General features: G+C 44.7%; 1 protein-coding gene across 1 annotated transcript in view; it reads left to right on the plus strand.

Moving 5' to 3' along the window:
* TACR1 (tachykinin receptor 1) overlaps positions 1 to 15,239 on the plus strand; it is a 93,131-nt gene extending 77,892 nt beyond the window's left edge. The window contains exons 3-5 of the mRNA XM_005312244.5: positions 7,117 to 7,267; positions 8,439 to 8,635; positions 11,245 to 15,239. Coding sequence (XP_005312301.2) covers positions 7,117 to 7,267; positions 8,439 to 8,635; positions 11,245 to 11,536 — 640 coding nt within the window. The 3' untranslated portion in view covers positions 11,537 to 15,239. The remainder of the gene's footprint in view (positions 1 to 7,116; positions 7,268 to 8,438; positions 8,636 to 11,244) is intronic.
* Positions 15,240 to 15,548: the final 309 nt, after the last annotated feature.

The raw sequence follows: 15,548 nt of genomic DNA on the forward strand, positions 1-15,548 counted from the left end.
ACCCAAGAGTTCTTGAACTAACGACTAGACCACACTTCTCCTTTTTTATTCCTCTCCTTGCCCCATCCCCATGAGGCAGGGACTCTGGTGATAGACACCTCTTTCCACTGCAGTCTGGTTCTTCTTCTCAGTATTCTCTAGTCATAGAATATCACAAAAACTCTCTGCTTGTCCCCTTCACCCCTTGTTAGTGTTACGCAGCAATACCCTCGAGGCAGGGAAGACCTGAAACGCAGCTGCCTTAAAGCTGCTGTCTCATCACACCATCCAGCGTGACATGGTCATGATCCCAAGCTCCTCTGCTGGCCTTCCTGCAGTCTGCATATATAGTGGACCCAAACCTCTCCTCTTGCACCGACGTAAACCAGAAAGTAGCCCGTATAGTCCAACTGGTGTGAGAGTTGGATCAGACCAGCTGTCCATATATTCTCCTTTAGTATTAAGCAAGATGCAGATCCCTAAACTTAGCCATGCACAGGAAGGCCCAGATCCTCAGAGGTATTCAGGCTCCTATCTTACATTGAAATCAGTGGAAGTTAGGAGCATAAATTATCTTTGAGGACTTGGGCCTAAGTATACAGCACCAACCCCCCTGTACACCGCACCACATCCCTCATTCTTAATTCTTCAAGTCAATTGCTTCTGGCAACAGATGCTCGATTGACCCCCTCCCCGGAAACTAATGCACATGTATCATTACAAGCTTTCCCCATTTTTCCCAGCTGATCCATGCGCCTCCTCCTTAGACATGCGGTGACGAAGGTGGCCTTTGTGACACAGCTGCTCACCCATTAAGAACTTGATCAGGACCCCCAAAGTATAAACTGGGCGGAGGCATCCAACTTATGTCACATCTGCCACTGAACTGCCATCAAGTGAGCTCATGGCTTTATTTATTTTACTTATAATTTTGCTGGGGCACTTTGAATTGCCCACTGGATTTGCAACTGAGGGAGTCAGGCCAATCTCTTCATATGTTTTTCAACGGAGGTTTTTTTGTTTTGTTTTTTAGAGTTGCAATCTTGTGCAAAATAAATTCTTATTCGCCTAGGACTGCGATCACAGTGCAGACCTGCAGTGATTAGTCTTCAGCCACTAGAGGGCGCTTCTAGCTTTGCTTTCGTGATCTAGTGCCTTCCTGGAATTGCTAATGTATGGGAGGTGGGGGGGGGGGGGGTGCATGGGAAAGAGGGTGCTGCTGGAAAGCCTTTGAAGCAATAACTACCATAGAAATACACCATTCTGTAGATGACATCATTTTATGTTCCCATTTCCATACCCTCTGGAAAAATCCGATGCTTTTAGACAAAGCTTGAGCAAAAGGGCAGTTGGAGGAACCTGAGTTGTTTTCAGATGGAGTGGTTAAGTTTATAGCTTTAAAAAAAATCCATTACATTTATCAACCTGGAATAGGCCCAAATCCCCTAAATTACCCTGCTGTAGATTTCAGAAGAGTCTAAATCTCATTGACTTTCAATGGGACTTCCACTCCCGCACTATCTAGGCACTTTGGAAAATCCTCCCCTTGATTAGATCTACTGCTGGAAATAGAGTTACTCTATTCCATTCTATATAGGTGCTTAGACTGTGCACATCGCCGCTGTATCTGAGTGCCTTCCAGCCAGGCATTAAACCAGAGTGACTAACAGCTCTGGCTTACCATTGTATTTGAGGTCATTACTTGCCCCAACGGGCCTGATTTTTAAACTGACTTTTAAAACAGCCAGTTAGACTTCAATAGATTTTCTCCTGACACTGAGTAATGCACTGAGTAACTGAACCAAGGGCCCTGTGCCTTTTAGTGGTTAGAAGAAGACTGGGAGTGGGCACTTCTGGCTCTGTTAGCTTTGCCAAAGGATTGCTGTATGGTGAGACTTGAAGGCAGCTCGCAGAGCCAAACCCTACCCATGGATACCTGTGCATGGCTCCCACTAACTCCCAATGGAAATCACACACACCTGAGTGAGGAATTTATCCTTAATCCTTCCTGGTGCCTGTTTCCAGTTGTATAACGGATCTAACATAACCAATGCTACTTGAGAGGAATGCTGAGAGATTTAATACTTGTAATGCACTTGGTAATCTTCAGGTCGTGTTTAGATACCAGACACAGCGAGTGACAAGAGCTAAAGCAATATCTGGTTTCCAAAAGCTGAAGTCCTGTTGCACCATCCGAGACCGGGGCAGACAATGTAAACGAGGTAATAGATACTGGAGAAATGCTTGAACTGAACAGCTTCCAGGGAGCCGCCATCTGTTTTGGCGGATTCCAAATATCTTTGCTGTCCAAATATATGATTTTGCTCTTGAAGGCATGAGAGGAACAATGTTAGAAGGCAGGAAACTGCAACCATTGTAAGCACAGCAGAGCATTTGAGAAACTCTTGTGGGGAGAAGCATCTTGCACCAACTGTAAACTAGAAGAGGAACCAGAAGCAAAATTTCACTAAGTAATTTTTGAAAATGGGGCGTAAGAGCTCTGTTATGTTCATGGCATACACAAAGAGAACTTAGGTAAAAAAATATTCTTGCTGGAAAGCTGCAACATAACACTCCTTTATTTCTTGGAATTCAGAACCCAAACACACAAGAACCCCAAAACAGAGAGACACAAAACAGGCTACTCCTTAAAACAGAGAGCCACAACTAACCCAGTCTTACTCGAGGCTGGCTTTTCTGAAGACTGCCTTTGATAATTGCCTGCTTCCCTACAGAGCCCCCGAGCCTTGAAGCAGGAACAGGAAAACCCTCTGCCTTTAAAGCTTGCAGTTCCAACATAGTCCTCGTATACCACAGGCTCCTAATTAGCATAGGCACTTCTGAAAATTTCACCCCAAGCAGCAAAGTACAGATCTGAATTTCCCCAGAGTTTGGGGATACACAGCAATCAGGAAACGGATGGTTACAGATTACTAACACAGGTTAAAAAAAAAAAAAAAAAAAAAGCTGGTTGAATTTTCCTCAGTGTCCTATAGAGGAAGCACGATCTTGTGGCTAAGGCATTGGACTGCAGTTCAGGAAATGTGGATTCAGATCCTGGCTCTTATGTGGTCTTGAGTAAGTTACCTGGTATCTTTATACCTCAGTTCCCTACCTGTAAAATGGGGATAAGTCTTCCTTTCTCCCTGATGTGTATTTAGATCGTAAGCTCTTCAGGACCAGGGCTGCATCTTACTATGTGTATGTACAGCACCTAGCACAATGAAGTACCAGTGTTAGTTGCTACTGTAACAAAGAATAATGTTAAACCCTATCTCTACACTGAGTTCTCTTATAGCTCAAAGCGACAGAGTCTCCTGTGGCACCTTATAGACTAACAGAAGTACTGGAGCATAAGCTTTCGTGGGTGAATACCCACTTCGTCAGACGCATGTCTTATAGCTCAGTGTTTATTTCCCTTTATACCGCGCTTGGCCTAAAGAAACCACCACATTCTGTTTCAAGTGACTTGATAACTAGCTCAGTCCCCCGTAGGTAAGTGAATTCTCAATTGTGTACTTCTTCCAGTCTCAGTTGATAAAGGGATGTAGAAGAGAATAAGTCAAAGTCTGGGGCCATGTTTTAAAAACTTCTTTCAAATTTGGAATGTACAGTGTTTTGAGGTCATCTGTGGATTAGCTAAACCTCTGTGTAGGGAAGGCTGGGTGAGGGATGGGCTTTATAGGCTTTTTGTAAGAGGTAGAGCTGGTCAAATTTTTTTCCAATGGAACAGTTTTCTGTTGCAAAATGCTGATTCCACACAACCAAAATGTTTCATGGGAATGCATCATTTTATCAACATTTTCATGGAAAGTCAATGAAATGTTTTGTTTTGAATTATGGTACATTCATTTTGACGTTTATAATTTATAAACATCAAAATGAAATGTGTTGGTCAGTCAATGCAAAACTTTTTGGAATATTTCATTTTGAAAAAAAAAATTGAGATTTTTGACTTTGTTCCGATTTGGGACAAAACCAGATTTTGAAATACCAGAATTGCCTGTGGGACTGAAGGGGAGCTCTGGTAGACTGGATCAGAGAATGGGGTTTCAGGAAGAAGGTGCTGTATGGAGGAAGGTGCAAAGATAAGTAGGATTCTGCGTTCTAGGGAAGGAAGTGCCGTGTCCAATTAGAACACAGTTTGTAAAGTGCATTCTTTCCTTTTTCTTGGAAAGGTGCTAATGTCAGTCACAACTAAAACACAGCAACTCAGTTCAGCACGGAACATGGCATTGCTTCCATGGGGAACTGAAAACAGGCAGCAATGTTCCAGTTCTGCTTGTGAGCTCACTCAAATGTTTGCGTGGATGCCACTTGTAACATTTTGACAGCAAGAACGATAGCATGCACGGGGATGGAGATCTCCTTTCTGGACAGCTGCTTATTCAGGCTGGCTCTGTGTGTGTTCCCATCGGGGATGGGGATGGCCTGATTGATAGCCGGCTGGGGTGTGAAGCCCTTTATTTGTATGGGATAATAGGATCTCTCTTCAATAAAACGATGATGACATGAAGCAGCGTCAGCTCTAGAAACAGCTCATGATTCACTGCTTTAAAAAAAAAAAATCACAGCTCAGGAGGATGCCCCAACAATAATAGACTTCAGGAGGTCTTGAGATTAGCTGCAGCTGAGAAAAGAAATTGACTGGACTCTGGAGACTACACTGATTTGTAGACTGCTCACATCTAGTGGCCCCAAGCACAGAAATTAAGTAAAGAGACAGCCTCCATCCCAAAGAATGTGTGTCCGGGATTGTCAAAAGGGCATTGGATTTCAGTGGGAACTGGAGGCCTAATTCTCTCGAGTGGTTTTGAAAAGCCCAGTCTTCAAGGTGTATGAAAAGATCCAACAGGTGGAGGAAGCAAACTAACAGGTAGTTTAAAGTAGGCTGTCACAGAGCACTCCCTCATCTACCCAATACACTACACTGCCTGGCCCATTTGAGTGGTCTCTAACTCACAACATACACACTCTATTCGGCACTGGTGAGGCCACACCTGGAGTATTGCATCCAGTTTTGGTCCCCCCCACTACAGAAGGGATCAGTAGCGTAGCTAGGGGGGTTCAGGGGAAGCAGCTGCTTCCCCTCAGTTCATTTTTCAAAAGCAGTGCCTGCCAGGCCCCCCGCTGGAGTCCTGCAGGCAAGTTGGGGGGCAGCACGGCCGGACTCCGGAGGAGCCATTGGGGGGGCGGCGGGCGCGGCCAGAGGAGCGAAGGGGCCGGCTCCTCGGCCATAGCGCCCCACGCGGCCCCAACATCGCCGCCACCTTCTGCGGTGGCTCAGGGCGCGGCGGCCGAGCACTCCACAGCTGGCGGGCAGATCCCCTCTCCCCGGCAGTTTCCTGCTTCCGGGCCGAGGGAAGCAGGAAGCTACCGGGGAGAGGGGATCTGCTCGCCAGCTGCGGAGCGCTCGGCCGCCGAGCCCTGAGCTGCCGCAGGAGGCGGCAGCACTGAGCGTGGGGTGCGATGGCCGAGGAGCCCGGCCGCTTCGCTCCTCCGGCCGCGCCCGCCGCCCCCCCAAATGGCTCCTCCGGAGTCCGGCCGTGCTGCCCCTACCCCCCCGCCTTGCCTGCAGGAGCCCAGCGGCGGCCCGGCAGGCGCCGCTTTTGAAAGAAATGCTGGGCTGCCCGGGGAAGCAGGAAGTTGCCGGGGAGAGGGGATCTTGCCAGCTGCTGCCCGCCTCACTGCTCCGCTCCCTCCAGCCCCCGGGAGAAGGAAGCAGCGTGGCCGGAGGAGCCTGGGGGCGGGGAGTGGCCGGAGGAGGAGCCAAGGGGGGTGTGGCCAGAGGAGGAGCCAGGAGGGGCACCTTTTTTATGGTTGCTCCCCCTGCACTCAGAAGCTGGCTACGCCACTGGAAGGGATGTGGACAAATTGGAAAGAGTCCAGCAGAGGGCAACAAAACTGATTAGGGGGCTGGGGCACATGACTTATGAGGAGAGGCTGAGGGAACTGGGGTTATTTAGTCTGCAGAAGAGAAGAGTGAGGGGGGATTTGATAGCAGCCTTCAGCTACCTGAAGGAGGGTTCCAAAGAGGATGGAGCTCGGCTGTTCTCAGTGGTGGCAGATGACAGAACAGGGAGCAATGGTCTGAAGTTGCAGTGGGGGAGGTCTAGGTTGGATATTAGGAAACACAATTTCACTAGGAAGGTGGTGAAGCACTGGAATGGGTTCCCTAGGGAGGTGGTGGAATCTCCATCTGTAGAGGTTTTTAAGGCCTGGCTTGATAAAGTCCTGGCTCGGATGATTTAGTTGGGGATTGGTCCTGCTTTAAGCAGGGGGTTGGACTAGATGACCTCCTGAGGTCACTTCCAACCCTAATGTTCTGTGATTCTATACCTTTAACCTTCAGATTCCAGGCACTGCAGAACACAGGAAAGGCATGTGTCAGGAGAAGCACGGCACCCAGCTTTTTCTACCACACCCAGCTGACTCTCTGAGCTCCCCTTTTACTTCCAGTTCTTGCCAATTGGGTTTTCCCCTTATTGGGCTAATCACTGTCCCACAAACATCAGCAATCCCTCTCACAATAAGTTAACTCAGGGGTTGGCAACCTTTCAGAAGTGGTGTGCCGAGTCTCCATTTATTCACTCTAATTTAAGGTTTTGCGTGCCAGTAATACAGTTTAATGTTTTTAGAAGGTCTCTTACTATAAATCTATAATATATAACTAAACTATTGTTGTATGTAAAGTAAATAAGGTTTTTAAAATGTTTAAGAAGCTTCATTTAAAATTAAATTAAAATGCAGAGCCCCCCGGACCGGTGGCCAGGACCCGGGCAGTGTGAGTGCCACTGAAAATCAGCTCGCGTGCCGCCTTCGGCACGCGTACCATAGGTTGCCTACCCCTGGGTTAACTGATTCCAGTTAAGCCTGCAAACTTCTCTGTCACTCTATCTCAGTGATCTGGGTGCTACACTACACCCAGCCTTAACATTTTTCGTGCAATGTTTTCATGAGGGTGCCGAATGCTTTGCTGAAAGCCGATGGCCAGACTTTCCAGCAGTATTGAGCACTCACAAATCCCGTTGACATCAATGAGAACTGCTGGTGCTCAGCACGTCTGAGAATCAGACCCGAAATATCCTGCATGTTTTTCTGTGCACTCAACAGCATTTTACCATGACAAACTTTCAGGTATCATTTCTGCGTGACTGTGCTGATCTACATCCTGCCGCTCCTGGTGATAGGATGTGCCTACACGGTGGTTGGCATCACTCTGTGGGCTAGCGAGATACCCGGCGATTCTTCTGACCGCTACCACGAGCAAGTGTCCGCCAAGCGAAAGGTAAGCAGCTTTCCGACCTCATGGCAGAATGATTGGGGAGTGGGTGTGCAAAGGCAATTGAACAAACTTGGGTCTATGGTTATTTACTCTCTCTCAGCCATTCTTTAAATGGAACGTAACATATACACAGTGGCCAAACTTTTCAACAGTGGCCACCAACTTTGGATGTCTTTTTTTTTGGGGTGCACAACTTGACACCCAGAGTCCTGATTTTTAAAAGGGTTGAGACTTTCAAGTACAGATGAAATCAATGGGAGCTGCAGTTGCTCAGCGCCTTTGAAAAATCAGGTCCAACCAGATGCCAGCTGGATACCCAAAAACTCAGGCGCAAAAACAGGAGAGGTAAATTTTTAACAATGTGGCGCTGAGTGCTCTGATACCCAATTCAAATTAAGGTGTGTGTTATATTTTGGAGAGACTCGATGGCTCAGATAACTGGTAATGGGATCACGCTCGGGACAGAGCCATCATTTCAAATCCAGTCCCTGACAGCAGTGGCCAAAAGTCATTAATATAGGGCAAGGAGGAGGAGAGGAAATCATAGAATCATAGAATATTAGAATTGGAAGAGACCTCAGGAGGTCATCTAGTCCAACCCCCTGCTCAAAGCAGGACCAATCCCCAACTAAATCATCCCAGCCAAGGCTTTGTCAAGCCGGGCCTTAAAAACCTCTAAGGATGGAGATTCCACCACCTCCCTAGGGAACCCATTCCAGTGCTTCACCACCCTCCTAGTGAAATAGTGTTTCCTAATATCCAACCTAGACCTCCCCCACTGCAACTTGAGACCATTGTTCCTTGTTCTGTCATCTGCCACCCAATATGTTTGGGTTCAATCCATTTCCTAAAAACAGGTATCCAAAACCCCCACCGTTCTCACAACAAAAATAATTGGCTCCCCTGGTTGAAAATCACAATAGAAAGACCAAAGGTTGAATGAAGAAGACCACTACTTACTCCTTGAAGTGGTTCCTTCCACGGCAGAATTGAAGCACATCTCTGCCTTGCCTATCTGTTTTCCTGTGGATAAACAGAGGACTTCTCTTCCCAGGAGGGCCACCCCACCATTCTCCCCCATAGTTGCTCACACTGGCTTCAGTTCTATTAGGTATGCTTTGCTCAAAGGGTACAGTGTCAACTTCTGCTATAACCAGGTCTCACTCTCATATAGGTGGTGAAGATGATGATTGTTGTGGTGTGCACGTTTGCTGTCTGCTGGCTGCCCTACCACATCTACTTCCTCTTGCATTTTTTTAACCCCGATTGGTACCAGGAGAAGTTTATCCAGCAGGTCTACTTAGCAGTCATGTGGCTGGCCATGAGCTCCACCATGTATAACCCAATTATCTACTGCTGCCTCAATGACAGGTGAGTTATGAGCTTGGCTACTGACTGAGTGCAATAAAGGGAAAGTGTGGGGGATGGTTTGGGTACAGAAGAGGACCCTAGACATGGTGGTGAGTTGCAGCTTAGCAGGGAGCTAACACATTGGGGTGGCTGTTAAAATTACTCAGAAAATTGTTTGGGTTTACCTACAGCCGGAGCGTACCAAATTAACAGCTACACCAAGGCTTCTCCCTCCCACAGTTTCTTAAATTAAGGGGCTGATTTTTCCCAAGTACTGAGCACCTACCTCTTCATCAGAAGTCAATGGGAACTGCAGGTATTGAGCACCTCTGAATAATCAGGCATTACATTTTCAAAGGCTTTAGGCGGCCAAAGTCAAATAAAAACTCCAAGCTCTTTCCAGCACAGTTTTCCCTTGTCAACAGGGCTACAGCAGACACTGTAGATCAGACTCGCCAGCGTATATATTTCTTATAGCTCCTCTGGGATCCAATAGTGCAGTCTAGTGGAGAATAACGGCACTCCCCATCTTAGTTAGATGAAAATCTCTGCGAGAGCTGGGGTATATCCAATCTTTATTCAGTTAAAAAAAAAGGGGGGGGGCATAATCAAATCGCTTTAATGATTGTCAACTTGTATTTTCTTAAATGAAAAAAGTTCTGCATGAAATAAGTTCTCATTTCGACAATTTGTTTTTCCTTTAAAAGGAAACACTTTCCATTTTTCTCCATGGGGGTGAAAAAGTGCTTGGCTGTTCCCCACTTTCTCTTCCTTATCCCCTACTTTTCCAGGGGCAAGAAGGAGGAAGAAAAGTTAAAGGGGGCAACCCCAACATTCAAAATGAAACATTTTCCTGTCAAACAATCTTTAGGCAAATCTTAATTCCTGAAATTTCAAAAACAAAGCAATCCAGTTTTGAAATATTTTGCAAAAATACCAACAAATATCAGCAGGCTCTAATCCATGCCCAGAAAGCAGATAGCAGCAGTATGCCTGGAATGAGATACAGGCCCAGATGGGCAGTAAGAGGGTATTTGTAAAGGTACCCATCACCATGGCATGAATGGCAGCCTCTGGGTTAATAGATTATACTGATCCTACCCTCCCACCATAGTTATAATCCCTGCTTTATATAGAGACACATGTAAGTGCATTTAAATAAAATTGTTACTGTTCTAGCAGATACAAGATTATAAAACTGGGCCAATCCTGAAGTGTCTAGTCGGTTAAACTCCTGTGGCTCAAGTGGGTATTTGGACGGAGTAAAGTTTTCAGGATTTGATCCAATGTTAAACTTGTATATAATGTCATAGGTTCATGCAAATTTAGTATGGCATACTTCAGGCTCCCAAGAGTTTGCATCTAAACTTGGCGAGAAACACATAACATTGGTAAAGCCCTTAAATCAATATTACTATGTAAATGGATGCATAAAGGCCATCAAGGGCTCTACCCTTGGAAATAAGAACTTGAAATGTGAAGAGGGACTGGGTAAATGAAAACTTGTTCTGAATAAATTTGTCAGTTATATGCCTCAACTGCAAAAGAGTTTTGCAAGCCTCTCTCTTTTACCAAGTATAATAGCAAGGCAGTGATGGTGGATTGACTGTTGGCAGGGGTATATTAACAGGAGTGAGTGTCGCATGTAAGACACAGGAGAATTGTCCAGGTCTGGTCGGCATTGGTGAGATCTCAACTGGAGTACTGTGTCCAATTCTGGGCACCACACTTTAGGAAAGATGTGGGTGAACTGTACAGAGAGACAGAGAGAGTCCAGACAAGAGCAACAAAAATGAACAAAGGTTCAGAAAACCTGAACTATGAGTAAAGGTTAAAAAACTGAGCATTTTAGCTTGAGAAAAGCAGACTGGGGTGGGACCAGATAACAGTCTTCAAATATGCTAAGGGCTGTTGTAAAGAGGACAGTGATCAATTGTTCTCCATGTCCACTGAAGGTAAGGCAAGAAGTAATGGGCTTAGGGTGACCAGACAGCAAGTGTGAAAAATCGGGACTGGGTGGTGGGGTTATCTGAGCCTATATAAGAAAGGCCCAAAAATCAGGATTGTCCCTATAAAAATTGAGACATCTGGTCACCCTAAATGGGCTTAATCTTCAACAAGGAAGATTTGGGTTAGATATTAGGAAAAGCTTTCTAACTCAAAGGATAGTTAAGTGCCGGAATAGGCTTCCAAGGGAAACTGTGGAATCCCCACCATTGGCCGCATTTAAGAACAGGTTGGACAAACACCTGTCCAGGATGGTCTAGGTTTACTTCAAAGTGCCTCAGTGCAGGGGGGATGGACTGGATGACCTCTCGAGGGCCCTTCCAACCCAACATTTTTAGGATTCTCTGATATCCCAATGCACACTTTACAGAAGGGTAAACCGAGACACAGAAGGGAAGTGACTTAAAGATCACATGGTGAGTCAGCAGCAGAGCTCGGAACAGAATGAGGCAGCATGGTCTAGTGAACAGAATACTGGACGATAGGGGTATTAAGGATTGAGAGTTGGTCACTGCATCAATGCATATGCTGGGTGACTCCTCCTATGGATTGCACTGAAAACGTTCTGTAACCAGCTCAGCACATGCTAGGCCTAACATCCCTGCACTTGGCTGTCTCCTCAGATTCCGCATTGGCTTTAAGCACGCCTTCCGGTGGTGCCCTTTCATCAATGCTAGGGAATACGAAGGGCTGGAAATGAAGTCTGCCAGGTACCTCCAGACCCAGAGCAGCATGTATAAGGTCAGCCGGATTGAGACAACTGTATCCTCCGTCACCGGCAACACTGAGGAAGACATTGAAGAGAGCAACAAAATTAAGCGCTTGTCCGTGGATATGACATCCAACGGCTCCTCCCGCAGTGACTCTAAAACCGTCTCCGAAAGCTTCAGCTTCTATTCCAACACGCTCTCCTAAGCGGCCATCCAACTGAGCAAGGGTCAGAAAATATTGCTTATACCTACGCCCCAGGTCTCCATTAACCATATATCCAGGTGTGCCTGTATTCACCTTTTCCTGATGAAGATGCTATGCCTTGGTTGCGACAGTAGCCACCTCTCAACAGTGTGCCTGTCTGACCCAGTGTAATTGCATCGATTAACATCAACAATATCTTCTCTCTCTATGGTATCTTGCAATCGTTTGCTGGGCTGAATGCTTAACCGATGCTGTTCACTGAAAGTAGATCTTAATTTATGATACAGCATTACAGAAAAAAGATGGTAGGTATCAGAACCTGGCCTTCAGTACTACTGTTCATTCTCAAGCTATGCTCTGCCATTGATCGGTGTCTGAATGCAATATAAATTTCCACTGGGGGGGCTTTTTCCCATCTCCTTTCCCCACTATTTTTGTTGTCATATCTCCTCCCTTACTTGCCATTCACTTGTTGCTGATTAGCAAAATGGAGAAATGGTATCAAAAGAGGAAGATAGGGCTGGTGACTTATGAAACAACCAATACACCTCCACCAGCTTAGTAGGCAACACTACAGCAAAGGCTGCCTCTCTTGCACATGGTATGTTAAACACAGAGAATTTCAGTTCCTTTTTGGTGAAGGAAAGATTGAGCTCTTGAGGTTTATTGCTACCATGCCTTTCTCTTTATTCTCCACTACTCAGCTTTCTGTCAAGGTATACTCCTCCTTCTCCCAAGGATCCTATCTGTAGTGTAGTCCAGCAGAGTTTACTGGATTCAAGTTAAAATTGACCAAGTGACCTGTTCAGCTTCTTTTGTTCTTACCGCGAAAAGGTTCTAGCACAACCGTTGATTTCCTCTGGGTCTCCTAGACTCAACTCTTTGCATGATCCTAACCTCATGATGCGAAGACTTAAAGATCTAGGACTACAGAACCAAGCCAGAACCTCAGGTGTTTGCTCTAGCTGGCTGGCTCTGGGGGGTTTCAGATACACCTCAACCCATTGGCCTCACTCTAATTCCTACACAAAGCTAATTTGACACTCTAGAGCTTGGAAATGCCTTTGTTTAAAGTTCTATATGGGGTTTGTGGCTTCTATCATCATTATCTGGATAGTCCAAGAGACACACAATACCAAATTCACTACTACGTTCTTCCCTTTTTAACCCAAGCACCCCCAACACACACCAAATTATTCTTAGTATATAAAGGGAAATACAACAAGAAACAAAATGTCTGGGTTAGCCCTAATTGTCAGGAAATAAATATAGTTTGCAAACAGGCCCTATACCGTCAGCAGTGCACCCCTCCCAGCCCCTCAAAACATGCTTGGGTACTGGTCCTATACACGACCTGGGCTTTCCTTGGATGTTTCCTAGTAAGTGCTGAACAGGCCTGACTATGCTTCATTTGGGACACGAGAGCAGTAGGAGAGTGCCAAGAGACATCTGTCTCCAACACATGCAATTGGACAGTAGAGATGGCAAAAGGCATCTTTTGAATGAATGAAACCTCATCAGTGTGCATGTGGGGCTATACCAAGGATAATGAGAGAGGTAGCAGTAGATAGTGCATGTAGTCAGATTAGGTTTAACAATGCCAGCGGAAAGTAATTTTGTAAATAAGCATGGAATAAGGGCTTAAGAGGAAAGAATATCATGCATCATCGAATACAAATGTCTGATGTAACTGAAAGCTAAAAAGGAATGTCTAACACATTTACAAAAACAAAACCTACTAAAAAGGAAGTGATATACTTCTATTGTGGAAGATGCTTTCCAGTGTATGCCTTGCATTTCAACACCATTACTGTAGAACCTCAGAGTTATGAACTGACAAGTCAACCACACATTTCATCTGGAACTGCAAATACGCAATCAGGCAGAAGCATAGACCAAAAAAAACCCCAACCAAACACACACACAAAAAGCAAATACAGTATAGTACTGTGTTAAATGTAAACTACTATAATAAAGGGAAATCAGTATTTTCCTTCTGCATAGTATAGTTTCAAAGCTCTATTGCGTCAATGTTCAGTTGTAAACTTTTGAAAGAACCACCATAATGTTTTGTTCAGAGTTATGAACATTGCAGAGTTATGACCAACCTCCATTCCCGAGGTGTTCATAACTCTGAGGTTCTACTGTAGTTGCAGCTTGTAAAACTCTGATTCATTGTAAGAGACTGAAATACATTGCAGATACCTGGGTGGGTCTAACTGTGGGGTGCCTATCCTTTGGTGAAATCCCCTGAAATGTATGAAATTAAGTCAGAGATTAAATTTGAGCGGTACTTTATTATGCAGCCTGTGAACTGACCACAGGAAAATACAGCTGTTAAATAAATCCCCATCCCAAACTGTTTTTATAGATGGTAGAAATACCTTTATTTAATTTAAGTAAGGATACCAGTAGTAAGTTCACAGATTTCTCCAATGGTTATTGCTAGGTAGAACTGGCAAAAGCCATGATATACTTTTTTAGTCTACATTCCGCTAAGCACTGCTTCTGGAAAACAGCTCTTCTGGATATCATATCAGCCTGCCATTCTTTATTGTGATGACCCTATAAGGTTATAGGGTGCCACACTTCATGCATAGACTTGCTACAGTACCACCTCCCATATACTATCAACGTCTCCTTTCATCCAAGTCCTGCGTGAGACGATCTCTCATGCTTCCTGTCTCGTGGGACAAGATTTCACACTCGTTTTCCTGCTGCCGCCGCCTTATTCTTCAAATAATTTTCTAGTAGCTTGCATGATGTGGGAAAAAAGGAAGGATCACAGATGGAGGAGGGGATTTTTTTTTTTTTTTTTTTTTACATGCAGACTTCAGACCCACTGCTTGAAGTCTGACCCTACATTTACACTACTTGGTATCACGCTGTCGTACAACATTCAAGTACCCAATGCACAGCATGAGCCTGGTAAACTGAAATGCCTTAGTGGGATAGTAACAACGTAGTTTATGTTGCAAGCCATGAGTTTTTGCTCTGACAAAGTTCTGTGGAATTTATCTAATTGGAGGTTTTTAAATGGATGTTGGATAATACCCTTTTTTGCAAAATTTATCAGCGCTGCACTACATTAAGAAGGTGCTGTAAAAGCAGGAGTGCATTTTTATGCCAGTTCCGAGCGAAATGCTGGTTGACTTATTCAGACAAGCAGCCCCAAAAGAAATGTTAAATCCAAGTAAAACCAAATGATTTAAAGTAAAGCTCTACATGAGTACATACATGAGTAAGGCAAGCAAGGTTTGGCTTATACTCCCAGAATTATATACACAAAATTTGTGCTGGGCCTGTAGCTACAGGTTGACCTTAAAAAAACAACACCACACACCTAACCACCCTACATTCCTGCAAGCTTTATGCTATAGATGTTCCATACTTACAAGGCACACAAGGAGAACAAGAATTATTGGTTTCTTTTATCAGTGGCCTACTTACAGTAAGTTTACAACCACCACAATATGTTAAAGATGGGAGAGCCCTAAGGACATGTATAGGGTTAATGAAGTCGCCATAATTCACAATATAAGATACTTCTTGTTCATACTGTACCACTTTACAAGCAACTCCGTTCATACTAAGTGTTTTTACTTGAAGTAATAACGCAGTGAGAAAGGAGTAAGTAATGTTACCATTTTTGTTGTGACGAAATTAAAAATGATGGAACACACAATCATCAAAATACTTATGCTGTAACTGTTTACAAAGAGTTTTGACTGGTTTACAAGGTTAGGTCAGGGGGTCACTCTTATTAACGTGTGTGTAAACTATATCATAGGTGCAGGGTCAGAATATTAAAATGAGGCATCCTGCAGCATCCAAATGATCATTCGAAAAATGGTTTTATCTGTCTCTTGAAATAAAGTGGGCCAGATGCTTAAGTGCTGTAAATGGGTATAATGCCAATTACTTCAATGGAGCCTCAAGCATTTAGACCAGCTCAGGATTTGGCCCAATGACTAGGACATTTCCAAAGACTAAGCCACCAATGGTATTTATT

The sequence above is a fragment of the Chrysemys picta genome, chromosome 2 (assembly GCF_011386835.1).
Source record: "Chrysemys picta bellii isolate R12L10 chromosome 2, ASM1138683v2, whole genome shotgun sequence".
Taxonomy (NCBI): Eukaryota; Metazoa; Chordata; order Testudines; family Emydidae; genus Chrysemys; species Chrysemys picta.